This window comes from Pomacea canaliculata, linkage group LG10 (genome assembly GCF_003073045.1).
Source record: "Pomacea canaliculata isolate SZHN2017 linkage group LG10, ASM307304v1, whole genome shotgun sequence".
NCBI classification, from domain to species: Eukaryota; Metazoa; Mollusca; class Gastropoda; order Architaenioglossa; family Ampullariidae; genus Pomacea; species Pomacea canaliculata.
In genome coordinates this window covers 16,733,595-16,746,511 of record NC_037599.1, presented here as the reverse complement: position 1 = coordinate 16,746,511, position 12,917 = coordinate 16,733,595, and the positions used below count along the sequence as shown (strand labels likewise).

Genomic DNA, 12,917 nt, shown 5'->3' with positions numbered 1-12,917 from the left:
TAACGTCCGTTTAAGTGAGCGCGCGCGTGTGTGTGAGTGCGTACACGCGAATATGTATGAATATATTTTAGCGCGTGTATATGCGACCGCACGCATACGTTCAGGATTTATGTTCTTCCTTCCATCCATCCACACACACTCACATTCAAACACACACAAACAAGCATCTCCAGAATATTGAGCACAGAAGAAATGAATTAAGAACTTATAATAAATAATTTATTTTGTGCCAATTAGTAGTACATGCGAGACTGTTATATACTTCCGTTTACCCAGTCATGAGAACAGTATAGAAAGTGTGCTGCCAGAGCACATTCAATAGAGCCGTGACCCCACGACTAAAGTATCATATGGCACACATAACATTTCTTGTTGACTAGTGATGGCATTCAGGTACAAAAATACAAACTCTATGGTATACACTAGCTTCAGATTCAATATAACAAAGATCACTCTTAGTCATATGAAGAAAGTAAACAGCAACATTAAAAATACGAGGATATATTCGTTAACCTTTAAAATATATTTGACATGATGTCTAGACACTTTCACTTCAAGATAAATTACTTTGAACAATTTTAATTTTTAGCACATGAGAAACCAATGAAAATTTATAATCTATTTTAATATCTTCTCCTCTTGCGCAGTGACATGCAATATGCAATATTCATATTTCGTTTGTCAATTTTCCCCATAAATATAAAAAATGTAAACATTTGCGCGAGTCTAAGGTCCCCACCTGAGCACCATGAATATAATTAGTCTGTTTCAAAAACAAACAGACTTGTAAGAGTAAAAGCCCAAACTAAGTGACCTCCTTCGGTGACTCAGCCAAAATTAAATATTCCTACAGTTGAAAAAAAGAAATAAAGAGGAAAACAAATTTGTGATTGCTCACAACTGTACGGCCCGCCGCCCAGATTTTGGAGTTGTAAAAACTGAAAAAACAAAATTGCACGTGGGTCTGGCTAAATGAGTCCATCCTACCCCAAAAACAAACTGTATATGTGTGTTGTGTGTGTGTGTTTGTGTGTTTGTCTGCACGTCAAGCCTACACAGGCCTCGTCCCATCTCTAAGCTCGCTAAAGACCTTTTCAAACTTTCCTACAACTAAAAGCTGAACAAAATTAGGAAAAGTGAAAATGGCGCAATATTTTGGCATAAGTGCACTTGCATGTTTTCTCCACATCCCAAAATAGTTTAAGTAGTACAGAGATCGTTCATGTGATCGACACGACCAACAAATTTTAAGTAGCCAGCCCTTGATTATCTTTCGTAACATGCTGAATATATTCTGCTCAACGCTTGAGGACTGCTGATGAAGTAACAACATTATCTCGATCTTCTGTCTCATTACAAAGCATATAAAATATAACATTTCTTTCGCAAAAAACGGGGTTACGACTGTAGTATGACTAAAAGAGTAATAATAATAATAACCAAATATAACAAAGCAATAAAATATGATGAGCCAAGCCAGTTGGCTCCAGCCTCTGATTCATAAGCGACTACATGCGAAACAAAAGTTACATAGATATTAAATAAATTTTCGTAAAATCTGCATCAATGCAGTACAATAGAAATTTCGGCCAACTGAAAACAAGGAGAAAAAAAAATCAAATTTTTTTAAATCTCTATACATGAGACAAACAAGTAAATAAGCACAGTCAATGCAGAATCATCAACATCTTATGGCCAAAAAAACACAGGTCTTAACACATGTGCTACATGCATGCTGAGGCATTCTGGGAAGGAGATGGTGAGGAAACAAATGAACAGGGAAGAGCATCAGAGATATTGCAAGGTATAAAAACGATAAAACGCGATGCGATGTGCAAACAGAAAAAAGCCAGAAATGAATAAAAAGCGGTTATGTTACACAAAGCTGGAAGTGTCATGCATTGTACATGTGACGTGGTGAGCACGGGCAGCGTGACGCCATCACCTGCTGACCAGCGGTTAGAGTGATCTCCCCTCCTCTCGGGCCCGCTGACCCTGGTCGGACCGGGGCCAGCCCAAGCGGTGAGGCCCCTGCTAGGGAGACACTCTGGCCACCAGCCATCACTTGTAGACTCACGGACATCTCAAGACACTCCCCGAGAAGGTCAGACCAGCCGAACGATCCCGGTTCAATTCCCCTTCAGAATTTGCTTCTGGGGAGACAAATTTTGGGCCAAGTACTAAAAAAAGGGGAGCGAAATCAAATTTACTCCGTGTAAAAATCAAAGGGTGGGGTTCAGGGGAAGTGCAGCTAAAAATGCAGTACTTTAAAAAAAAAAAAAACCACATACGGTAACAAACCTGACAATTAAAGTGCCACAAAAATCATGCAATTTTGTTGTTTAATAAATGAGATTTAAGTCCGTGATCCACAAAGTGGTGAAAATGGCACGGGTACAGTGAACCAGTCACCTACCCGGCCCAGCATGTTGCCGGCAGTGCCAAAAACGTCCCTGTTCTTTCTGTCTGTTCTTTTGGCGAGGGTAGGCGGCACCCGACGCAAAGCTGCGTGGCTAGCAAAACATGAACAAACTCGTCTCTAAGCCATCAGGTGAAAGTAGAAGTTCGTTCGTTCTCTCTCTCGCTCTTGAGAGGCAAAGAAAACAGTTTCTATTTTTTTTTTTGCTGTTAGCTCGCAGTTACGGGTGCCCGAAGCCAAAGTAAAAAACCGACGCAAGAAGCAGGGTGGTCCGAAAGTCTAGTCATCGGATTTTGGGCCTTCAGTCTCAGCTCAAGGTGTGCCTCAAAGCGGTTACAGACAAACCTACAAGCAGAGAAAAAAAGTGTCCATTTTCGCAGCGCAGGTACACAGTTCAGGAGAGGCGGGCTACAGGTGCAACAAGCACCGACCGACGCATCTGTCTGTCCCAAAAAGTGGCTGCCCCCAAAGCGAAAGATGGAGGACACCTCTCCGAAAGATCCTTTCCTCCACAGTTCATTGTAACTGGTGTGTGGGGGGAGAGGGCAGAGTTCATATGTGCCGCTTCATGTGGAGGGAGAGGTGGTCGGAGCGAGAGAAGGCCCTTTCGCACAGGTGGCACTGGAAGGGTCGGTCGCCGGTGTGCTTGCGGTAGTGGCGGGTCAACTCGTCGGAACGAGCGAACTTCCATCCGCAGCCTTTCCACGTGCAGTGGTAGGGTTTCTCCCCCGTGTGCGTGCGCAGGTGGGCCTTGAGGTGCGAGCTCTTGGTGTAGGTCTTGTTGCACCCGGGGTGCGAGCAAGAGTGCGATGTCTGGCGCTTGCGGCCCCAGGTGCGGCGGCCTCGCTTCTTCGGCTGCTGCCCCACCTCCATCCCGGACTGCGACAACAGCAGGTCGGCCAGCTGCGGGGAGGATGGCGGGGTGATGATCTGGTGTGGCACAGCGTGTACCCCCATTCCGTGCACCCCGCCCACCATCTTGGGCAGGATCTGTGCATGCTGGTGCTGGGCCTGCGCCTGCATCACGTGCGGATGTTGAGGCATCAGCAGCTGCTGTTGTTGCTGTTGTTGTTGCTGCTGTTGTTGCTGTTGTGGGGTCATGGCGCTGTACAGCGACATCTGTGCGCGGCATTTCATGTGATGGTCATCGCGGTGTTCGGGGGAAGCCGGGGGTGAGATGTGTCCGGGAAGGGGAAAGGTCATGGGTCGACAGGTAGGCATCTGGGAAGTGGGAATTAACGGTGAAGGTGCCGGTGTAGGTCGTGCAGGCGCTTGGCTGGTACTCCATCTTGGGCACCATGGGTTTGAACTCGGTCTGGCCTTGACCTGCCTTTAGGGCCAGGCCCGCCGACGTTGCTGCGGTGGTGGCACCATTGGGGCTGCCGCTAGAGGGCACCACGCTGACCCCAGTTTGGCCTCGCGAATTGATGGCCACAGGGCCTGTGAGAGTGTCGTACTTAATGTCCGGAATGTCCAGAAAAGCTGAGTGGAAGTCAGGCAGAGGGTCATGTCCGGCCATGGGCTCCTGCTTGACCTTCAGGGTCCCATCTTCCGGGTACATGCTGCTGTCCGACGTGTTGTTCAAGATAAAATCCAGGTCCAGGAGGTCGTCGTACACCTCGTTGGCAGCGCCAGCCCCTTTCAAAGGGCCGCTACTCTGGGCGCTAGTGACTGCCAGAGATGGCGCCACGGCTGTTGGGGAGGAGTGGGTAGCAGCTCCGGTCATCATGTGTACCATGCTACTTTCGTACGGGTTGCTGTCCGGGTACAGAAAATTCTCCACATCTTGCCAGCTCTGCACACAAACAACAAATAAACAAACATCAAAATATGTCCAGCTTGAAACAGTTGAAAGAAAATCCATAATTAAGACAATTAATTAGACATTACTACTAATTATTCTGAATTCTGTCATCCTTCATCAGCAGCAGTTGCTCACAAATATTTTTCCTCCAGGAAAAGTCAGATTAATTTCGCTGTTGGCCTACAGGGACAAGTCCAGACTAGAGAAAACCCGACTAGAGTATTATTTTATAGCTGCCAATAACTACTTGAGTTTAGTTTATTCAATAAACCAGTCAAAAGACGAGTTTAGACACCTAACTCGTGTGCCAATACTTTCCAGACCGCTGCCATCACATGAGAAACATAAAACGAAATAATCTCACATTTAAAAAATATTAAAACAATCATGGTCAGTGTCATCGAATTTACGAAACGAAATACACAAAATAAAACGTTCGCAAGTAACGAATTTTCATGCCAATACAGTTCTGCGTGAATCGCACATACCAAGAGAACGCTTTCGAAATCGAAATCCAGGCTCGCCGGCCCTGCCATCGCCATGGTCATCGTTTGACGACACGCGCACCGCACGACGACTGACGAGAGCGTGCAAAACACGGAGACGAGGAGAGAGGGAGGGGGCTACATGTGAACCCACCGCAGGCACGACGAGCGAAAGGTCACTGTACACAGGAGAAGGGGGGAATGGGGGAAATGTCTGACTAGTCTGCGAACTGGTCCGGCCGCACGGCCTCCCGTGGAACTTGCTTTATATACATGGCTGGTTCCTGTGGCGTGCTCCCTCGGACTTGCGGGGACCAGCCGTGGCCGATGAGTTAATCAGATTACACCTGTGGAAATCGATCCCTGCACGCCGAGAGTTGCAAGCATTGCAGAGGATGCAGCGACAGGAGGGGATGGTGATGGGAGGGAGGAAGGACAAGGTAGGTAATCAGGTATCAACAGCCAAACATGCATTGTTCGGAGACTGTCATTCAATCCCCCCAACCCACTCTTCAATCTTTTTCACATCTTCTGCCATTCAAGCCTCGGAGGTGTCAGATGTTCATCCCCACATTTTCCCCCTCAAACGTTCAATCCTTCGCCCACCTGTGACGTCGCAAGGACCGTTGTACTTCGTTTTTGACTCGTTGTCACGGGGAGACAAACCGCAACTGCTAAGCTCCAAATAATTTTCTTCAAAAATTTTTGAACGAGGTAAGAAGCTTTGCAAATATGGCGATTAATGTTGTTACTCTCAACGCTTTATTGGCTCGTTTCTCTCTTAATGACCTCTGACGACTGCTGACTGCGCAATTGTCACGTCACGCTCAATGCACGTGCGTGTTGCGAGATCTTCATGTCGGCCTCAAAATAATAAGTGCAACAACTGCGACGCCTCGAGCAATATTTTGTTAAAAGGCGATTACAGCAGATTATGGACTTCTACAAAGCTTTTGGTTAGCAAACACCTTGTTAGACTCATTACAGCTGTACATTTAATTGTGAACTGAGCGCACCTGATGTACTCAGCTGCACTCGCTTTGCAGCTGCATTTAATAACCAGTTCACAAGTTGCAATTTAATAGCCCTATCAGCCTGCGTGCGAAGAAGTACTGCCAGTGGTCTACAAGCACTTGGCGCTGCAATTCATGTCACTCAATTAGGACAAGGCACAAGAGTCTTAATTCAGACTTGGCGAGCACTTGCAAAGCCATTTTTGAACCCAAGAAAAGAGTGCCGAGGGATGCTGACACTAGTGTTCAACAGGTCACTGAGTTCTTGCGACAAATACAGAATAATCCAGCTTGTTGTTTACAGTCACAAAACAAGCAAACAAAAGCTTTTAGACTGTTTTTAGATAACACACCATACATCATTAAATTATGCAAAGCTAGGAGATTAATTTTAAAAGTACACCACCAGATTGCAAAAGAGAAAAAAATTTTGAATGCACTCCAAGAAACGAAAAATTATAAAACCATGCAAGAAAGAAAAATCGAGAACAATTACTAACACTTCTTAATGCATCCATTGCCGATCCGGGAAGGGGGGCTGCTGGTGGCGCAACAAGTGTTGTCCTGCAACAGGAATGGCACTTCCTGCGTCTGAGGACTGCAAGAGGCGCGGTGCCAGTGGACAAAATGCTAAATAGCTGGCGCTGCATGCAGCAGGGGGCGGGGTGATGCGTCTACCAATCAGCGCGGTGGAGACAGCGGTTCGATATTGATTAACGGGTGATGGACAGACATAATCAGGGTGGCCAGACCTCCCAGTGGCCGGGGGCTGGCACCGACAACAGACGCAGTGCGGCTCCGCCAAGCTGATCAATATTCAACAACTTTGACAGCGCTGTCGCTGCTGCTGCTGCTGCTGTGCTGCCAGTCCACGAGGATGCTGCGTACCGCCAGACACGGCTAGTCCTCCCCCTCATGCAAAATTCTACCCCTCCCACCTTTAGTCCCGGCTGACCAATTGCAGCTGACCGCTTGTTACTAACAAACCTTCATGCATCCACAAACACGAGAAAGGTCTGTCAACAATTTTTCTCTCACAACAACTTTCACACAAACATGGTAGCGAGCGAAAACACAAAACGCACGCAACAAATAAACAAATAAACTACTTACATTTGCAAATCCATATTTTCTTCAAACTTAGAAATCACAGAACTGCTGAAGTGTGAATGACTGTCCAACATAGGATCCAGCACTTGCGTCATTGTACTCCCGAGGGCTGCGGTGGGCTCGGAACCGTTGCGCGTCGCTGTTTTGCTTTTGCAAAGCAACTTAAAAAGCAAGTGGTAATAGATGGGATGCTCGCCGATCAAAGCTTCTCTTAGTTCTAACAAGCGAAAAGCTGGCTAGTGGCCCTTATACGGGGAACCCAAAATAGCTTCGACAGCCAGCGCGCCTGCGGCACGGCAGCGGCGGGTTGCGGCGCGCCGGGCCCTAAAAATAGTAACTCTATAAAAGCAACGGTCCCCTCGCTCGGGACGTCAGAATAGGAAAGGCTTTGGCAAGACCCGGACCGTTGGTATCGCGAGAGGTAGGGTTGTGTGGGGGGTAGGTGGGGTAGGGGGGAGCCCTATCGCATGGTTTAAACCCCTGTAGGAAAAGCGCGATTACTCACTGCGGCTGGTGACTGAGTGACGCAAGCAGGGGCTGCAACTTAGTGTCAATAGTAACGGTGGGGCTTGGCTTTGCTATTCCTACAGCATCTTCACATTCCTCAACAGGCTCGGACACAGACAATTTTGTAAGGACGGTCGGAGAGGAAAGGGAGGGAGGTTAGGGGGAAGGGGGACTGTCAAAGGGACCTTTTTTTCTGTCCCTGTGTGTCTGTGCGGAGGCGGACTCAAGTCCTCATGACTTGGTATAACTCTTTCCGAATGTTCGAGCATGTACATTCCCGCGTCCGTGCGTATGTGTGTTTAATAGTGACAAGCCGGATTTTCCCAAGGAAAGTTCAAAAATAAAATCGTTAGTGCATCCTGTTCACGTGAAGAACACTAAGGAACGTTAAAGACTAACGCACCTGCGGTCGCCATATTTGATAAATTTTAAATTTTCTTTATTAATGTGTAAATCCGCACATTGCTCGCAACCGCCAATGAAATCCAGAGTATTTCAAAAAAGCTTACAGTCCACAGAAAAGTCCGCCAAGCAAACGTCACTGGAGAGGCAGACGTGTCTGTCAAACGTCACACGACAAACGTCACAGTGTCACGACAGGCCGCGCGCACGCACGTCACTTACTATTATTCCAGGTGGCGGCTGCTGTTATTTTTATGTTGCCTGCCAACAAAAGTACGCACTCAAAAATAAATAAATAATTTCTCGCATTTCTGCTGACTTGTTTTCTTAGACCTTCGACAGTAATGTTCGCCTCGCTGGCGGTGGACTACTTTCACGGCGATAACAGTAAGCCTTGGCCTACTTCTCAGGCCCCAGGACATGGACATGATGAATAGACAGTTACAGACGGGTACGTGGTTAGTCAGTCGCTGGTCGTGCAGCTGTGGATAAGTACTATCAGGACCCAGTTTTTTTTTTTTTTTTAATTTTTCTGTCACCTCAGTTTCGATGTTTCTCTACTCAGCCACAACTGATGCCGGACATCGCAGACGGTTTTGTGTAGTAAGCTGTTCTCAGGATTACAACTTTGAGTCGAGTTCGTTCATTGCCAGGACAAACTCGGGGAAACAATTTTAACAGAGAGATAGATAACGCACGTATACTTCAATGCAGAGGAAGAAAAGATGCATGCGTGCGCGCGCACGTGTGTGTGTGTGTGAGAGAGAGAGAGGACACTCTTGCACAACTACACTCGTGGTGTGAAACATGAGTTGCTTGCTAGCTGTACATCGGTCAATAGCTTATCGCTTACTCGACTAATTGTCAAAAAAAAAAATTAATATTTACATATTACAATTTATGTGATCATGATATCACAGATATCAACACATTACAACTTCTATGTCTACTGTACACTGTCGTAGCATGTTGCCTTGTTCTCTGTTCTGCAAAGTGTCTTGTGTTTGGAAGCAGTCACTGACAAACAGAAAATACTTTAGCCTTTACTTTAGTATGCACATCCTCCACGTCTGTATCCTCCATCTTTCGTTTCTCTTATCGTTACTTTCCCTTTATTTCTTGTCTCCTTATTGTCCTTCGTTTGACTCGTTCTTTTCCGGTCTTTCAATCTGTCTTCATTGCCTGACATAAACTAATATCACACTAGAAATGTAATCATGTACAAGTCATGTAAAACCATTTCAACTTCAGCAAAAAAAAAAAAAAAAAAAAAAAAAATTCCAAACCGGAAGAAAACCAGAATTCTCTCGCGAGAAGACTACTTGAAAGCTAAGTGTTTCGAGCTCTACTGTTGTCGAGAAGAGGATGGGAATGTTAAACGGTCCATCGTGCATTTCCCAGGTATTTCTTGACACCTGTCCAGATCCTGCAGGAAAGTGAATTGCTTCGACGTTAATGGCAATAACCTGTCCCTCGGCAAACTATGAACTTTTGAACCATCGACAGATTTGCAGCGATAGTCAGAATTCTACAATAAACCCTTGTGAGGCCGGTTCTTTTTTTCTCAAGATGATGTGCTCGTCGTTGCCGTTCTCTGCTGGCCTTTCTGACCTTATGACACTTGTCGACTGGAGAGCTGTCCACACAAAAGCTTTATTCATTTACTCAATCTTCTAATTCATTGATTGACGTTTGCTTTTACATTGAACTTTTTCTTTACTCAAAGCGAGAAGGAGAAGAAGACGACGACGATGATTAAAAAAATCTCAGAAGACAGCCGCAACCAAATCAAAGATTTTTCGAGAAACAAATTAGAGAATGTGTTAGATTAATAACATGAATAAATGGATTATTAAATGATATTTTCTCCTCGTTTATTGCATGCATTTTCTGGTCTGAGCTGTTTTTCCTGTAGCAAAAAAAAAAAAGGTGGTGGTGGTTGTGGTGGTGATGCGAACATTTTGACCATCCCGGACATCTCATACCTGCAGGTTCCTGAAATAGGTTTGCCTCCCTTTCACGGGATGAATTATCTCCCCTTGCCAGGGGTCAGCATGGCTGTCGGGCACAGGCCACAGGAGGAAAACAGCGGCCATCTCATCTGCAAACAATGTCACGACTGGTCGCCACAAATCGCAAACAGGAGGGGAAAGAGGGAAGGGGAAAGGGGAATCCTTTTGCGTCATTTGTTAAGGTGAGGAGCAAGTCTTGGATACAGTGCACTCTAATAATGAGACTTTATTGTAGTTTATTATCGCTCTTTCTTCTAAGGAGGGTTTTATTCTTAATACCTGTTTGCATTGACTTTAAATACTTTTCTGATTAATTGCGTGCAGTTTTATTTATATATATCCTTTTTCTTGAATGATAGCATAAAAAATAGTCCCATGAAGACTGAAGACAAGGTTGGTTGCTATGAGACTTTGTTTGTCCTTTCAAGTACTCACCTGACTGTCGGAGTCACGACGAGAAAAGAACAAACACCTGCGTGGGATAAAAAATAAGATAATTCAGTGACAGTCGTCAACAGATGGGGACAATTTTTCTCGACCCGCGTGGGTGTGCTCACTTCTGCTCAGTCTCGGCGCCAGTTTGGATTCCTGTCACGACCTACACCAAGGTCTGGCTCAATTTTAGGGAGCGACACCCGACAGTTTTTTACATGCTCAGAACAAAGGACACTTTAAAGATTTCTTTCCTTTTATACATGCATGTACAGAGAAAAAAAAACAAATCCCAATTTACATTTTACCATTGTCAATGACTGTCAATCACCTTTTAAATTTTTCGGTGCTGACAGACAGACACCCCTAAGACAGAATGAAATAAAGTTTATGAACCTTTTAAGGAATAACAGTTTCATTTCAAGATTTGTGTGATTCACGAGGTGGACACTTCGAATATTTTGAAGTAAGTTTAAAGAAATGCTTGACTCTTTCCTGCAACCTATTTAAAAAAAATTATAGTTGTCTTATTTTATTACAACAGGACAAAGTTAAAGAACTTTAAAACTTAAAACCAAAAGACAATAAAGGTGTCGGGGGAACAAAAATAAATCACAGTTATGATAGAGATGTTTGGGAGGGAAGTGAAAATGCTGACTAAAATGTACGAGTGAAGTTTCCGTATCCCCCGAGAGGAGGAAACAAAGGTGTGTCGTCGGAGAGCAGATGTACCCTTGCAAGAAGCAGTGGGCAGTGGGTAGGAGTGTCGTTTGTACCAACAGGTGAGTACACTGCTGTCAACATTTTACTCAGGTGCGCCAGAGCTCCGCCCACAGACTTCCGGTCGTGCTTCTGTTCAAACGTGCTCATCACACACGAGCATGCGCGAACTCATTGTCTCGCTTTCTCTTTCTCTCAAAGAATAATATCAAAGAGTACAGAGAATCTGAATGACAATTGTTATCTTGTCAATGTGCTCTGTCATCTTGCTAGTGTTGTATTGATGTTCATATGTATGTGCACAAATTAAGGAACCAGTCTGCATGGCATCTGTGGGTAGATGTGCATTTACATACCAATATATACTTACAAGTCCACACACAAATAATTAGCATCAATATAACATAAATATTAATGTAATGTGTGTATATATTCATAATATGCATCCTTGTTTGTATGTTGATATTTCTGTAGCACATAGCACATGTTTATATTTTGTTATATATATATATGTCATGAGGTTCTGCTCAAATGTGTGAGTATGAAGAAGGGATGTCTGTGAGGCCGTGTGAGGGAGGGTCTTTGTACGTGGGGTATGATGTGGGGGAAGCATGTTTGTGAGGGTGTGAGAGGATGGCTTTGTCTGTGGTCTATATTGGGGAAGGGTGTTGGTATGATGCTGTGTGACTATAAAGAAAGGAGTGATTTGTGTGGCTAAATGTTCACTTCTGTTATCGACATTAGATGAGAGAAGAGTATCAGTACTCAGTGCAAATTTTACTAGAAAATGTTTACATGTACCCTTAACCACTGACGTGCATGCTGCAAACTACAGTAAGACTAGAAAGTCGGAGCACATGGGTTCCCGGGTGGTCTCAACTACCCAGCCGTTAATTCCTCTTCTCTGGGTCAGGGTTAGGTTGTGCTACCCAATACCCTTCACAGTAGCACGACAATGTGAGATTTTACAGCAGTCAATCAGTTTGTTTGAGGCAGCGCGAGGGAAGCCTCCCTCAGCAAAACATTCTTGTACCTTTGATTAATAAAATGTTTATTTACTCAGTGAATACAACACTGATGTATTAGCGGACTAGTTTTCTAACACAATCCGTAAAAAGAAAATAAGAGTGCGCATCCTGAATAATTTTGTTTATTCGATGACTAAAATACTTATTTACTCGCTGATAATGATTCCAACAGCTGACAAAAAAAAAAAAAAAAAAAAAAAGAAATTCTCACGCAAGCCTAAAAATAAAAATCTTTTGTACCCATCGAATAACATGTGCACGCACGCAGCAAACAAATTGCTTGTGTGTTTACTTAATAAACGGAATAAACCCTATTTACCCTGGTATGCATGTGCACCCGTCAAATAACTTCCTTGCTCGAGACTTAACCGCATCACAGTCACAAGCTCTGTTGACGTCACGAAACCGTCCTCTGACGTCAATGGCGTGCAGGTAGGACTGCGCAGGTCTGTCGCAGGGGCAAAAGTCTCCTGTGCAACATGAGAGGACAGAACTGGTTGGCAGCCCCTGTACACCACCTTGGCGTGCCTGGGGTCCAGCCAAGCGCGACAAACAGATGTCGCAGGCAGGTTTCTGCACGAGTTCCCAGGGACGTCAAATAACAACTTTTCGCGCCACGTCACGTTGTGCGCATGCGCAGGCCTGGCTTGACACACACACACAACATTTTCGCAATATTTTCTTCAGAGACTTGTCAGGAGATTATTGTATGGCGCGCTTTCTCCTGAGGATTTTCTATAGTCTGTAAGTGGTAGCACGAAAAATTGGATAGGGGTGGGGAGGAAGGACTTTGAAGTTAAGAGGAAGAGTAAACATCGTGTTTGTGGGTAGGAAATAACAGAGGTGGTGATATTTTGGTTTATAATATTTACCCGTTTAGCTATGGATTACTCGGGGCAGAACGCACCCAGTCTGTGTCTCCTCAGCATCAGTAAAGGATGGGGAAAGGGGTATAGGGGTGGGACTGGGCTGACTGTGAATACAA

The 12,917-nt window shown here is 44.9% G+C and overlaps 1 protein-coding gene across 1 annotated transcript; it reads right to left on the bottom strand.

Moving 5' to 3' along the window:
• Positions 1-197: 197 nt before the first annotated feature.
• LOC112573743 (Krueppel-like factor 4) lies at positions 198-7,065 on the bottom strand. Its single transcript, XM_025254328.1, is given in 4 exon segments — positions 198-3,610; positions 3,612-4,214; positions 4,524-4,548; positions 6,835-7,065. Coding segments are annotated over 4 exon segments (1,359 nt in total). The 5' UTR covers positions 6,927-7,065; the 3' UTR covers positions 198-2,971.
• Between the last annotated feature and the right edge of the window lie 5,852 nt (positions 7,066-12,917).